The sequence below is a fragment of the Leptidea sinapis genome, chromosome 1, assembly GCF_905404315.1.
Source record: "Leptidea sinapis chromosome 1, ilLepSina1.1, whole genome shotgun sequence".
Classification (NCBI taxonomy): Eukaryota; Metazoa; Arthropoda; class Insecta; order Lepidoptera; family Pieridae; genus Leptidea; species Leptidea sinapis.
In genome coordinates, this window is record NC_066265.1 from 23441578 (window position 1) to 23457845 (window position 16268).

Genomic DNA, 16268 nt, shown 5'->3' on the forward strand with positions numbered 1-16268 from the left:
TTCGTATGTTTGTTTTCGATTCATGGATGTTTATATGTATTTATGTTTAAATATGTATATTGTGTTGCATATATCTTTGTCTTGTACCCTTAAGCCTAGTTTGGGGCATGATAATTTGTGTAAAAGTGTGTCAATATTATTATTATAATCCATTGTTAAGCTCGTTCCATCACCGGTTTTCTCAGATAAAATGTTTATCTATGGAATTCCACACCCAGGGCAGTATTAGCTTACCTCTGTAGTCATACTGAGAAAAGGAAGTCGCCAATATATCGCTTATCATGGTGTCGTCACTTACCTTCTTCAGTAAATAGTTACTAATATCTGGTATTTGTTTCAGTTTTCAAATCACAAACATCGTTGTCAACGGACTCTGGCTTATGTACCGAAAGGGGGCTCAGACGAACGCAAATAGATATCACTAAGCCACCTGGAAAGAGAATCGGACTTAAACTAGCTGGTAAGTAAGCATGAACACATATAATATAAGTTTATTATTTTTGTTAATAGATAATAAATACAATTTGTTGGTTAAAAAGTGTATATTTGTCTTTGTTTCATGAACATATAAATATCTTATCATCAATACCCAATGAAAATTTATTGAATTAGGCGTTACTTTCCGGAAATCCAAAACTAACAAATGATTTAAGTTTTCTTTAGGGTTAATTCCGCCAATATTTGTCTTTAAATCAATTTGACACGTGTTTCGCCTCTACTCGAGGCATCCTCAGGACGTGTTGTCTCGCCAAAATCTGGCACGAGACTCTTAGTCTCTTAGTATTAACACTAACGGAATCAACACTAAAGAAAACTTAAATCATTTGTATAATGCCCAATGATCCAAAAATTAATATTTAACGTGGTCATATAAGTATATTGGTGTCAACTTAACAAAATAAAAAAATAACGGTTTCATCCCTCCTGCTCGACAATGTTCAACTGCATGTCATGAAATGTCAAAATAAAGCAAGTCATTATATCCTTTCAAAACGCAGAGGTAAAAATTCCTAGGGAGTAAAATGATTTGAATTTGGAACTTTTAAATTTTTATTAAAATTTTAGCACATTTACGGTTTTTGTAAAGAGGTCTTATTCAAAAATCAAAATCTTTACTAACCTGGCATCAGATATCGACCTAGCCACCAAAATTCTAGCTATAAAAGATTGTTTTGTTAACCTGAAACTGCACTATAAGTATAACACAGCAGCGCGAAACCAATAAACCAAAAGTCGAAGTGGCGTTGATACGAAAATTTCGCTTAGTGATAATGATTTCACTCCGGAGTTTATATTTGTAGATGTAACTTAAGCCTTATGAAGATTAGATCAGTGGGGAGTAACCAAATGGGTCAATTTAAAAACATTTTTTTTCAATTTTGCTCTTAAAAGTAATTTTCATTATTATAACACTAGAAATAAGGGATTGCTTGTAACTAATACTAGTAGGCTTCATAGGATACATAATAGCTTTAAGGGTAAATGTATACACTTCTATAATAAAGTCCGAGCCACTGTTCAGGCATTATCTATAAATAAATTTAAATGTTTTATACAAAAAATGCCTCTGTCGTAAATCCTATTACTCCACTGCTTAATATCTAAATGATCGGAGAGCCTGGGCTAGTCCCATTGTTATTATTTTATAGCGATAGAAATGACTGTACAATATTGTATATTTTTATTGAAAAGAGCGCAAAAAAGAATGCTGGGAGAGTTTCTTGCGCCGCTTCTTCTCTCTCAGAGCGCCATTTGTTGCCGAAGCGGTAGTAGTATCTAGTAGTTATTAGAAATGACATCAAAAAGAATTCTAAAGGAATCAATTTTGAGAAAATCAATGCCTTTTTTTTATGCCAATGGCAATCTGTCTTCCAACAATGATCCAATATGCTGACTGAATATGACTCTACTTTGGTGTTGTATTTGGAGAGGCTATTCCAGTGAGAAGTCTCATAATCCTTGTCCACGAATCTTGCTGCTAGTCCCTGAATACTGTGGCGCTTCAGTCTAGAGAAATTAAAACTCCCAGGATCCAGAAGTTGAGTAGTAGCAAGTTCATTTCTATGACTGTTAAGTCTAGTCTGGTAGCACCTACTGAAGTGTTCTATTTCTTGCTTTTTAGTTTCCAGTTATATGTCTGCGTACATTAGTTTTTTTTATGGAATAGGAGGACAAACGAGCGTACGGGTCACCTGGTGTTAAGTGATCACCGCCGCCCCCATTCTCTTGCAACACCAGAGGAATCACAAAAGCGTTGCCGGCCTTTATGGAAGGTGTACGCGCTTTTTGTAAGTTTATTGCTAAAAGCGCGTGCACCTTCACACACCTTAAAGAGCGGCAACGCTCCTGTGATTCCTCTGGCGTTGCAAGAGAATGTGGGCGGCGGTGATCACTTAACACCTGGTGACCCGTACGCTCGTTTGTCTACCTTATCCATAAACAAAACATGCCAAGGAATTAAATACAAATAAATACCTCACTTTATAAATGCTTATGTTTGAAGCGTTGTCTAACCTCTGGAATAAAGCCTGTCTTAGCTTTAGACGGCTTGAATCCCACGCTTTACTCAAGACTATAATATATCTCTCTCGCTTCGTTCAGGATGCATAGACATAGAATATATTTGGGTATATACAACTTGACAGCCCGGTGTGCATTAGCTAGAGGTTTAATATTCAAAATAATAAGGAGATAAAGTCAAGCGTGGCTGTCTGTTAACGAATGGTCAATCAAAATCCCGGATGAGACTGCGAATATTTATATATTTAATTTTATAATATTTTAATAAAATAAGATGAATGTTACGCTTAAAGTTTTGGTGTTCATGAGCATTTATTGTTAGAGAATTTAAAAAAATCTTTCGATATTTTTAATATTATCTATTATTCGCCCAGTGAAACTGGTGGGAATGACTAGTAGATAATTTTTTTTATATATATAGTTATAGTCACAGAAAATCATCAACGGCAGCGTTCAAAATTAACATCTAAAAGTTTTTGTTTCTCGTAATTAATAGGTACAGGTGTTACAAGTAATCTTTGGTATACATAGTAATTTTATTTAGCCCTAAAAGGCATAAATAGCATTTATTTTCTCAAAATTCCTTTAGAATTGTTTTTGATGTTATTTCTAACACTACTACCGCTTCGTACACAAATGGCGCTCAGCGAGAGAAGAAACGGCGCAAGAAACTCTCCCAGCATCCTTTTTAATAAAATATACAATATTTTATTGTCGTTTTTATTGCTATAACATAATCATAATCTAGTCACAGGCTGACCGATCACTTAGATATTTCTTCTTAAGAATATCTTACAATTAATTTTCTATGTCAATATCATGAACACATTCCAATTACTTTTAAATATAATTTCACACGTCCATAAATTCAAATTGATATCGTTTCTCAATGTTCTTAGCGCCAATTCCTGGATAATATTATCGCATTACCATGCTGGCAACTGGCATAAGGGCAGCTGTTGACGAGTTACAGTTGTGCAATTATGACGCTGACGTAAAGCAATATGTTATCTGCTTAGTTAGAAACAGCTGTGCACTTATATAAAATTGTCATTACCATTGAGTTTAAAAAAGGGTGAAACATAATGTGATTAGAAACAAAACAAACACAAATATTGTAGTTATTTTTCTTATACAGTTGTTTGTGGGATTTTAATTAATAATAGTTTTTTATAATTTATGAACCTGCAAATTTTAACATTAGAAAGAAGAAGAAACTTTCACTGATGTTTCACGTTGTAGGACGTAATTACAATAATCGTAACCAGAATTAGATTAATTAATTAGATTGTATAAAAATACGCAAATATTGTTATACTTTTTAGTGCATATTTTAATATCTATTGTTTGGAATAGAGTTTTTGAAGTCAGCTGTTTTATGTTAAAAAATTTTTTTGTGAATTTGAAGTACACTAACAATTTGTGTAAAATTGTGTAGATACAGATACTAAATTTTTCAATGCAGCAATGAATGTAATCGTTTTGCAATTTGATTACAGGCAGTTAGAAATTCTGCCACTGATTGCACCCTTACTGTAAGTTGTTAAGGAGTCTTATTGTTCATCATATTCGACTACGACAATTACTTGACCATAACTATTTTATGGTAGATGACTTAGATATCTAGATAGCATAAAAAAGATTCGGCCGAGTATCGTTAATTTGCTCCTAAGAATTGAAGAGTTCCATTACTTTGTCATGGATTCCGTAATCAGAACTTAACCAAACTCTCACTAAACTATTTTTGAAGTATATCCTTTCCAATAAAAAAGAATAATCGAAATGGTTGGCGAGATATTAATTTATTCGTAAATTTATCATCCACTTTGCTATACCTATGTATAGAAAATTTAAGACTTTTATGGTTTTCTCATGGATTCCATTATCAGATCTGGACCAAATTACAATTACACGGGAAGCACCAGCTTTCAAATAAAACAGAATTATCAAAATCGGTTCACCCAGTCGAAAGTTTTGAGGTAACAAACATAAAAAAATACCGATGAATTGAGAACCTCCTCCTTTTTTTGAAGTCGGTTAATAAATTAGGATTCTGCGGATAAATCAAACCAATGCAATTGTAAAAATATCCATTTAAAGGGTTGTGTACCAACACAGATTGCCAGCCGCTCGCTTAAAGATATTCATAGAGATATATTCTATATTCTGGTTTATTCGTTAAATTTCATATTTTTATAAGTCTGTTGTTTAGCATGTAAAAGTAAAATAATGTCTATTTAACTTAATAAGAAGCTTTTACTAAGCTAAATTCAACAAACATTAACTACGACAAATTATGAGTCATGCGAACAAAAATATCTTACAGACATAAAAAGACCCTCACCTGTACACTCACGCACATAAGTCATAAAGCGCAAATTAAAGTACATTACGCGTCGTCTAAACTATGAAAGGGCGAGGATAGATTTAAAGCGTCAATTAGTATCGCGACGCGACCGCAAGGGGAAACTAAATTTGTAAGCGGAGGTAGTAAAAATAGTTATGTGTGGTTAGAACACAGATAAAGTGTTAACTAGATGTGAAGTTTGGATTGTAGAGATCAATGCGTGTTTTCAACTAGAAATGAGCATAGTTTTACATTATTTGCTGTTGGTATGGCATCACGCTTTATCGGAATAATATTTTAAAAGATAATGTCGTGAAAAACTAAGTATATCGCTGCTTTGGAAGAATAGTCTGGAGGACGTCTAGTAGCTAGTCTTATAATAGTACTGAACGAAGTTTAAAAGTAATAAAAAGACCCGGGTTGGTTTGCAACTGGGTCGTTTTTATTAAAAGAATAATTTAATCGTAGGGCAAATTAAAATTACAGACAATTTCGAAAAAATAATTGTGTGGTTTTATGAAACCACGGTCAAAGTGAAACTTTTTTTCACATTATAGACATTTAACTAAAACAGCGTGGAGCACTGGCACAAATGAGTAATAGTTTATACACTACACGGTCAGCTACTGCGAACTATAGGTGCCGCCCGACCGTCACGTGACATGCAAAACACAGACGAAAAAGTTTGAGACGATGTAATAAATGTTTCAGTTTAAATAAAAACATTTTAAGGCAAGTGTGATTTCAATAATCAACCTTATTTCAATATGACGTATCAATTCTAAAATTATGTTCAATCAAAAGTGACGGTCAAAATTCTATCTATTTTGGTGTGTATACTAATAGGTAATTTCGAACACTATTTTAATTTTACAAACAATACTTTTTAAGATAAACAGTGACTAATAAGTTCTCTCACAAAATAATTACGTAACACAAATAAAATTTCACTTCCAGTTCCATTTTTAATGTCGAGTTTAAAGCGACACAGCTGTCGAGGTGTGTTTGTAGTTAGATTTAAAAACTGCTGGAAAAATATTCAGTGTTTCTCGTGAAATGAGAGTGGCTGCGCGCTACGTTTATGGACATTTAACAACACTTTTCTGCACAACTGTACTTAGTGTTAGTTGTTTTTAGTATGCAATTATGTTTTGCAAAATTTTAATAGCGTTGCAGCATATGTAGAACAAAGTTTTGTTTTCGTTTTAATGATAATGGTTTACGTAAAATTAGATAACACACAAAATATGGAATAAAACATGTTACGAAAATGTATAAAAGCAAAATATTTTCACTAAATAGCATTAAAATCGTATGTCGAACACAGTTTGACTATTTGACATAATAATGCTTTAAGCATTATAAAATATACTCCGTGGTGTCCTACAAATTAACCCTAAAAATAAAAAAATATATCTATTAAGACTTATCTGCGCGTCCGTCTGCCCATATGTCTATCTACGCCCTGTGCAATATTATAAACCGTAATAGCTGTCAAGGGGAATGTCCATGGCACAAACCCATTTGAACTTCTGGTGAACACATTTAGAAGTATAAAGAAATGAAAATATGCCAGTACCAGTATATTATACCAGTGGGAGGCTTCTTTGCACAGGATGCCGGCTAGAATGCCGGAGGAGGCCGGCGAAGAGCTGTTTAACCTGTTACCTGCCGCCGAATTCCACCTTCGCACGACACGCCACAAAGTAAGATATCATCCCCACCATCTGGATGTGTGGCGGTCCTCCACAGTGCGGTTTTCAAGGAGCTTTCTTCCTCGTACTACTAAGCTGTGGAATGAGCTTCCTTGTGCAGTGTTTCCGGGACGATACGACATGGGTCAAAAAACCTTCAAAAAATGCGCGTACACCTTCCTTAAAAGCCGGCAACGCTCTTGTGATTCCTCTGGTGTTGCAAGAGAATGTGGGCGGCGGTGATCACTTAACACCAGGTGACCCGTACGCTCGTTTGTCCTCCTATTCCATGAAAAAAAAAAGAATATGGGTACCACAACGGCGCCTACTTCTACCGTTAAGCAGTAATGTGTAAAGATTATCGTGTTTCGGCCTGAAGGGTGCCGTAGCTAGTGAAATTCTGGGCAAATGAGACTTAACATCTTATGTCTCAAGCTGACGAGCGCAATTTTAGTGCCACTCAGAATTTTTGGGTTTTTCAAGAATCTTGAGCGGCACTGCATTGTAATGGGTAAGGCGTATCAATATCCATCAGCTGAACGTCCAGCTCTTCTTGTCCTTTATTTTCATTTTATAAAAAGTATAGTTTTTTACCCTTGTATTAAGCTTAATTGAATAGGCCGTAGCTCTCTCAAGAACATAGAAATCACGGCGTTAGAAAACAAGTTTTTTTTTTGAAAAACAATCAATTATTAAATTATGTACTCTTAATCGAATTAAGAAATTGGCTGCACTGCATATTTATGGATTACTAGCTGACCCAGCAAACGTTGTATTGACGATATTAAAATCGCGATACAAAAGTAACTCTTGATCGTAGATGGGTGAAACTTTGAAGTTGTATGTATTTATACAAACAAATTTAAAAAAAATTAAAAAAAATAATTTGGCGTGGACCACCCTTAACATTTAGGGGGATGAAAAAAAGATGTAGTCCGATTCTCAGACCTACCCAATATGCACTCAAAATTTCATGAGAATCGATCAAGCCGTTTCTAAGGAGTTTAACTACAAGCACCGCGACCATGAGAATTTTATATATTAGATATCAAAATAAATGTTCTAAAAAAAATAATGCAACTAAGTGGCATTTTTGTAATGAAAGTAATAGGCCAAGAAAAAGTTCTGGGTAGTATAGGCCAAAGTAGGCATTTTTCTTTGACAAAGTATACTATTCGTATATTATTAGTGCCCATATTATTACATACCAACATAGATCATATTTTATACGTCTAGATCGACTGTGACATTTGTGAAAACGTCGAATAAAATTTAGGTTGACAGTTAACCCCTATTTTGAGCAATGCACGTACACTTACAATAATTTATATACAAATCGCGAGTGTATCACGTAGCTTATCACGCACACTAAAGTAGGTAATAAACCTGGCCTGTTTGCTTTGGTTGTCTAGCAACAAGAGGCTCTATGGTGACGTATATATTATCTAAGCATACTAAATGGCATGTATTATAATATATTAAAATTATGAAATATTATTATTATTGCGTATGAAAATATAGCGACACTCTTTTTTTTTATGATAATAAGTGACGAGACGAGCAGGACGTTTAGCTGATGGTAATTGATACGCCATGTCTATTACAATGCAGTGCCCCTCAGGATTCTCAAAAAACCCAAAAATTCTGAGCGGCACATAAGATGTTAAGCCTCATTTGCCCAGTAATTTCACTAGCTACGGCGCCCTTCAGACCGAAACACAGTAATGCTTACACATTACTGCTTCACGGCAGGAATAGGCGACTCTAATTTTAGCACATTTTATATGTACGCAAAATTGTATACTTGACGGAATTCCTTAGATCAATTTATACGCTAGACTGTGGCAGCTGTGAAAACGTCGAATAAAATTGAGGTTGACAGTTTACCTCTATTTTGAGCAATGCACGCACAATAACACATACTGACATACAAATCACGAATGGCCTGTTTTCATCGGTTATCGGATAGCAAAAAGCTCGATGTAGACGTATAAATTATACAACAGAATTCAATTGAAAATTAAGCATTGCTTGCGGCATCAAGTACGCAAGCCATATTCGAATGCAGCCAAAACGTGCCCAATTAACAAACACCAAAACACAGTGTAGGATTTAATACTAACGAATAAACAAAGGTATGCTGCGTTTTGTCTAATATTAACATGCCGAAAGATTTAAGTTTTAAGTGGACGAAATACCGAGCATAACTAGTAGTAAAATAAATAACATCAAAAGAAAGACCAATAATAAATAATAATAATATTAATAATATATTTATTTTTTGCAAAAAGAAAAAAAATTTGCTTAAACTTGTCCTCAACCCCCAGACTAGGACAGCCCGGGACATGGGGGTCAGTCTCTTCCAAGTTGTGCAGTGTAAAATGTCAAAATAACAAACATCAACCACGAACTAGTAAAAAAATAAGGACTCCGTCCGTGTCACCTTGCATAACAATGTAGCACCAAAACAAGCCGATTAACGTGTAAATACATAGACCCCCGCACACACTTACACTACTACAGGCCGGTAAGCGGCCATTATGAGAATTGTCATCGTCTGTGACAGATCAGTTTGCGTCTCAATAAAATATTTTAAAAATGCCGTCGTACGTTGTGAAAAAATGTAAAAACGATATTATATAAGTATTTGTGGCCATATATGATTACTTAAGGGAGAAAAATTTGTGTAACTAGTATCCCCCGTAACCGCACACACACTAGTATAACGGTGCTTCACTTGCTGATATCACGGCGCGGAGTCCTTCGTTTTTTACTCGTCCGTGACGTCAACATATTTTAAGGTAACTAATAATGGAGGCTAATATGCAACTAATTTTGACAACAATAACTATTTTATACATAATTTAGGGTGTTTGTTGCGCGCGCGCGTGTACTGTGTGTGTGTTTTTATCTATACCCCATACTTATATTCAAAAATTGATTTACAAGTCTCTGTAGTGTTCTCCAGCCTAGCGAAACTCTCTAAGAAAAAAGCGATTCACTCGATTGTATGAAACGTGCAGTCGTTGATAGATTCACAGATGACTGGTATAATCTTGTAAAAAACGGTGATCCACTACGTTTTAAGCAACGGTTCGCTTTCAAACTTAGCCTGATTATACTCGTCGCCAATCGCCATACTGTAATTACTACTATTTCAAACTTATGTCAAATCACTGCACGTTTCATACTAAACTAAATTTCAATTTTTACTTAGGCAGTCCCGCCACTTATTACGTAGTATTATCATCCTATTTACCAATACAAAAAAAAAGAAATAAATACAATATTGTAAAGAAATATATAATGAATATTAAATATAATTGCTTCATTACAAAAATACATAAATCTATGTAAGTAATTTACTATTATCTCAAGTTGCAGTCATCATAACAATAATATAATTCTGAACTGCCAATAATCTGTCAATGTATTCATAATAATATAATCCAATTCGGCCATCTTGATTAGCAATATTCAACGCAGTTAGAACATAATTGAATATTATTAACTTTTAACCAATATCGTAACATAATCAAAAACTTTTCGAAGTATAGATAAATCTTGTCAGATTTATACTTTAAGTAATATATATGGTTATAATATAGCTGTAACTAAATAATGTAACATACATACTGACAAAAAGTTTCATCTTTTGTATGTACGTACGGATTTTTCATTGATTACACATAACCCTTAGATTATGGATTGGTCTCCGCTGCGCTTAACTAGATATCGCAGGTGTAGTCGCAAAGTGCGGCAACCAATACAACGCCCAAGTGGCCGTACTAGCGCCAGTCCCGAACAATGTGTGACGTTGACGTGCCACAATATGTTCAAACTTCGTAAAAATAATACTAAAAGAAATTTTTAAGGCACTGCGATCACATACAAAGTATTTTGTATTTTATTAATTTCAAAATAGCACGAAGCGTATGTTACAAAATTTGAAACATGTCATTGAGTGTCAAGATGCCACGCACACAAGCATCAAATAGTTGCCGTAATTAAAAAGCTATTGTTCTTAGGTAGTGTGGAATCCTTAACGTATAGTAGTGAAATAATATTCACTGTTTGACGACCTGTATAGCTCAGTGGCTAGAGATCCTACCTACTAAGCTAGAGGTGTCCCGGGTTCGAATACCGGTAGGTGCAAGCATTTATATGATGAATATGGATGTTTGTTTCCGAGTCATGGATGTTTAAATTTATTTATGTATGTTTATATGAATTTATGTATGTTTAGGTAAGTATATTGTATTAAATATATCATTGTCTTGTAATCCATAACACAGGCTATATATGCTTAACTTGGGGCAAGATAATTTGTGTGAAAAGTGTGTTAATATTACTGTAACATAACATGAGCCTTTAAAATGTTAATTATTTGGAAGGCATCTTGTTCAATGTATAATACGACAAAGAGAAGCCCCCATAAAATAATCAATAGGTATAATGAGCTCGTGGCTAAGTGTCCTCATCGTCACTCCAACGTGATAAAGAGGTTCATCTGACGTCAGCGTTTTGGTAAATCCACTCCGGATTCATGTCAACCACCGCTCTTAGACATTGATAAGTGCCATCTTTATTATTTTGTTTATTTCCATTCTTTAATTAGAGGTCGGGTCTCGTTAGCTTAACTATCAAACGCGTTCGAGTGGGCTATTTTCGGTACGGTGAACAAATTCGTTTCAGATGTCTTGTGTATTTTTTTGTGATGAAATTTTGGATACGTGCCGTTTCATTTAAGAACTAGTTTTGTGATTATATGGTTACTAGATACAAACTTAAAAATAATATTTTCATTAGTTGCTCATTTGCACAGGGTGCCGACTAAATAATAGGTACCATTACGGCGTCTATTTCTGCCGTGAAGCAGTAATGTAACTAGTGAAATAATTGGGCAAATGAGACTTAACATCGTATGTATCAAGGTGACGAGCGCAATTGTAGTGCCGCTCAGAATGTTTGGGATTTTCAAGAATCCTGATGGGCATTGCATTGTTATGGGCAGGGCGTATCAATCAGCTGAACGTCCTGGTCGTCTCGTTCCTTACTGTCATAAAAAAATTGTTGTATTAAGGTTTCTGTTTGGTTTCTATCTTAACGACTTCTTAGCCTGTGGTCGCTAGACCCTAGCTACAATATAGGGGTTGCGGAGTTGAATCCCAGCTGATTGTGTGGGGAATATTGTATATTATGAATGTTTGTCTTTGACTCATGGATAAATGTGGGAGGTTTCCACCAGTGGACGTCTTCCTTGCACATGATGCCGTCCAGTTTGGTACCACTGTGATGCCTTGTTCAACTGTGAAGTCTTCTTAATCAGTTCTATATACCCTCCCACTGGTAAGTATTCAAAGGCAAGAAAAACATATAGAATAAAATGTATCAAAACTATATCTTTTGCGTGATTCATAAATAATTTATTTATTTTTATTAAATATGGCTGAAAATTTGTAGAATTAATAAAAAAATCCATTTGGTACTGTATCTACTTGGTAAATGCATTAAATTAAATTATGTATAATTATAATAGGCCGTTGATTCATGTAAATTCGAGAAACAACGCACCGCAATAAATTTCGGAAATTGTATAACATTTCACACAAAATGAAACAACTCGGTAATTCGCTTTTTTAATAAAATTCCACGAAAGAGAAATTGCAAATCGTTTAAACTTTCGGCGGTAATATTTCAAAGGCTCTGTGCGTTTCATTTTCACGTCGTCAATTCTGTTTGTTTTTCGAGGCTTGAAATACTGAGCACGTATGATCCTGAAAGATTATTTGAGCCAATCATTTTTGCTTTTAGCATATGCGTTTATAAAATCCAACATAATATATTGTGTATTCTTACGGTTTTCTTGGTTAAATAGTTTTTTGTAATAATCCATGAGCAGTGAATTAATTTTTGTGGTAGAAATGTCTTAAGTTTATTTTCATTCAGTTGTGCTTTGACCGCGCTTTGAATACAACGCCACGCGATGACAAAGTGTTCAAAAAGCTGTCCAAATAACAGCCTATCCATACTTAAAACGGATAGACTGTCGTATTTCAGGTAATTGTCACTAAAAATTGACAAAATAATATAACTTACTTAATGTTTTTAATCATTTTGCTAAGTTTTAAACTGAACAAATAAAACAAAAATACCTACGAAATTTGCAAAAGAGACGTCTCTTTCGCACATTTTGCGCTATAATCAATGATCGTACACAACAGACTTTGAACTTTACTGCCACGAATTAAGGTGTTAATTTAAATGAATGTTATATGTAAAGTTAGTTAATTTTTGACGACCTTTTTCTATGCGATTGAGACTCTTGTTGTTTATAATACGTCAATGAAGAATATCAAATTTTAAGTGTCTTATAACAGCTAAAGTATTGGTTCCACTCTTTTGGTGCCGTAGTAATCAATGATACTCGTATGTACGATATTCTCAATAGAATGACAATGTTTTTATTCGATGACCGGTACTATAGGTTTTGGTCCAAAATGAATGGTCACACTAGTAATAACATCATTGATCTTATATTTTAATTATTGCCCGACTTTTATATAATTCAGTTAAATAAACCCTGACACTCTAGAAATGATTCAACCTGAACCTAACTCAATGTGTTTGTCTTCAATCTTTGTTTATCCTTTTTTAGCTACTTTAATTTCTATTAGAGTTATTTTAGCTAGTTATACGTAGGTCACATTAAAAGTTTTGCGTAACTTAAAAAAAACAACATGTTATATCTAACAAAAATATTATGTTTATTGCTTTTCAAAATACTCTCCCTTACATTTTAAACATTATTTCAGGCGGTCGAACTATTTTTTAAAACAGGAGGACCACAGATCTGATGGCAGCTTTTCTACGTGCTGATTGAGCACTATCACTGCCTCTTCGGAATCGGTAAAAGTGGAACCTCTCATCAAATCTTTTATTTTGGGGAAAATACAGAATTTACAGGGTGCTAGGTCGGAGCTATGTGCAGGATGGGTGACGAGTTGTACTTTTTCGTAAGCTAAAAATTATTTGGTTTTGTTGGCCGTGTGTGAAGAAGCGTTGTCATGATGTAGAAGAACGCGGTTTTTGGTCGTCTTTCACGAATTTTTTTCAATACCCTTGGTAAAGAAATGGTAGAAGAATACCACAAACAACAAACTTCCGTATGGGTACTTCCGGGCGTTGCAGAGCGTAAAAAAGTAAAAAGCGTAAGATTTTTATGTATAGTGTATGTATGAGAGTTATACAGTGTAAAATACAATATTATAGTCTACATGATGACTGTTATGTAATGTTTTTAGACAACATTTAATTGAATGTTTTTCTTGGAAATATATTTCTTGGAATGTTTATTTAAATTTTCGTTGAAATATTTTATTTGAAATATTGACAGGAAGCTTTGAAATATGTGTTTTTAAACTTGGCCGTTGAAGTTTCACTTCTACCACAGCCTTAAGAAACTCTTCCCTGCAGTGATCCTACGAACATGTCTAGATGGGGCAATTATTGTTTTTGTGATTGTCAATAACGAACATCTATTTTGAGATCCGAGATGGCGGTTGTGACTTTTACAATAAAATCAAATTGGGTATCATTTTCGAGATTTTCAGGATTGTCTACATTTTCGCGAGTGGAATTAAAAATATGACACCCATTTCAAGATCCAAGATGGCGGATGTGATATTTTGGATAAAATAAATAAGGGTATCTTTTAGGTTTTTGGGGAGTGTCGGTGAACACACAATTTTATTTCAGTCTTTGTTTCTTGTAAGTCCAGCATTATCGGCTTCAACACCCTCGAGAATCATGAAAAAAACACTCATGATATAAAATTTGATAATTTCATGTAACTCCAACTTGGATTTACATTTTGAAAGCATTATCAGTTTCAACGTCCTCAAAAACTATGAAAACGACACTCATGATGCAAAAATTGTCAATTTCATTCAGCCACCATCTTGGATTTACATTCTGACATCACTATCTATTTCAGCATCCTCGAAAACCATGAAAACGACACGAGTGACCAAAAACTTGATAATTTTTTGCAGCCGCCATCTTGAATTTTCTTTTTGGCAGCACTAGCTGGTATTGGTTTCAACAATAATGAAAACCATGACAAAATACATGTAAGTTTAAAAATGATTCATGAGGGATCCAACGACAACAAAGTTTCCGAATTTGGTTCATACCTATTCCCAATAGTCCTCAAAATGTCTCAAGTATAATCCACGTGTTTTATTCAATTAGCCTCTTAACAGTTGCCACATTATTTTCGTTGACGGCAGTTGCAGGCCGCCCTTCACGAAATTTGTCATGTAAAGAAACCTGACCTCTCTCAAATTCAGTAAACCATCGCCTCACGGTGCTTAAGCAAGGTACTTCTCTCCCAAAAGCATTTTGAAGACGAGCGCCACAGTCTTGCGGAGAGAGAGAACTCTTTAAATCATATAAAATCATAGCTCTAAGATCTTTTCGACTTAATTAATTAATTAGGCGGACCAACTTTCTATTTTTACACATTTTGGCATAGGTGTTTGAATATTTCCAATGGTTGATCTAGTAATAATTAACATGAATTGGTAGAGAAGAAAAACTTAAAGTAATAACGTAAAAAATTTAAAGTACAAAGGCTCAAATTTTAAAAGTATTCTTCTTCTGTGCTAGCTCATTTAAAAGTTAGCGCTATACAAAGGCACAAAGCTCGTAATTATAGAAGATGAAGTTCAAAAGACGCCATGTTTCACACTATTCTATATAAACTTTCGTGTTGTAAGAAATCTCAAAGAACGCGAATCAGAACAACTGTGAACTATTTGAAGGTACCGTTAAATTAATTTATATATATTTGTTTTTCAAGACAATTTATATTATTAAGTATATTTCTAGAGTTTCTAAATTTTCCCTGGGTTAGGTTGCGAATATTTGGTGGCTTGCAGCATACAGTAGTATCCATCAGTTATGATAAAAATATATTTTTTGAAATAAATCATCAATAGCTACGCAGAGCACTTTTTTTTAATTGAATAAGACTGACGTGCCACTCTCACATTTGTAACACTCGGTCGGGTCTTTACCCGGTCGACTTTTTGACAGGGATCAGTCAGTGCTACAATTACCATAGTAAATGTATACACAATAATTATAATATCATCATCATATATATATAAATTACATCATTTATATAAGTGACACGTTGTTTGTCCTCGATGGACTCCTAAACTAATCAACGGATTTTAATAGGGATTACTGCATGGTTCAGTTTAGTCCAACTTGAGAGATAGGATAGTTTTTATTTCGATTTGGGATCCATAATTATATTTATTTCCAATATTTGTTTTGTATGGACATATTTTCTGTGAGAGAATTTAGTGACGCATGGTTTGACAGTTCCATTGTGAAACAATTTCATTATAACCACAGGGAGCATTTTTTACGAATAAATTCTTGATGTTTTGAAATATTATTGGTAAGTTCCTGTAAAGCAGTATTTTTTTTAATATCTACAGAACAACGTCTGTTGGGTCAGCTAGTAATATATATTAATTACGTGACACGTTGTTTGTCCGCGATGGACTCCTAAACTAATGAACGGATCTTAATGGGGATTATTACTTCATGGAGTGCAATTTGGTCCAACTTGAGAGATAGTATAGTTTTTATTTCGATTTGGAACCCATAATTTTTTTATTTTCAATATTTGT

General features: G+C 34.2%; 1 protein-coding gene across 2 annotated transcripts in view; it reads left to right on the top strand.

The window, feature by feature from the left end:
* The window catches only part of LOC126973092 (glutamate receptor-interacting protein 1), a 358500-nt gene that overhangs the window by 199920 nt on the left and 142312 nt on the right, over window positions 1-16268 (top strand). For both annotated transcript variants that reach the window (XM_050820346.1, XM_050820262.1), the window contains exon 3: window positions 341-460. In XM_050820346.1, the coding sequence (XP_050676303.1) occupies window positions 341-460 (120 nt within the window). The remainder of the gene's footprint in view (window positions 1-340; window positions 461-16268) is intronic.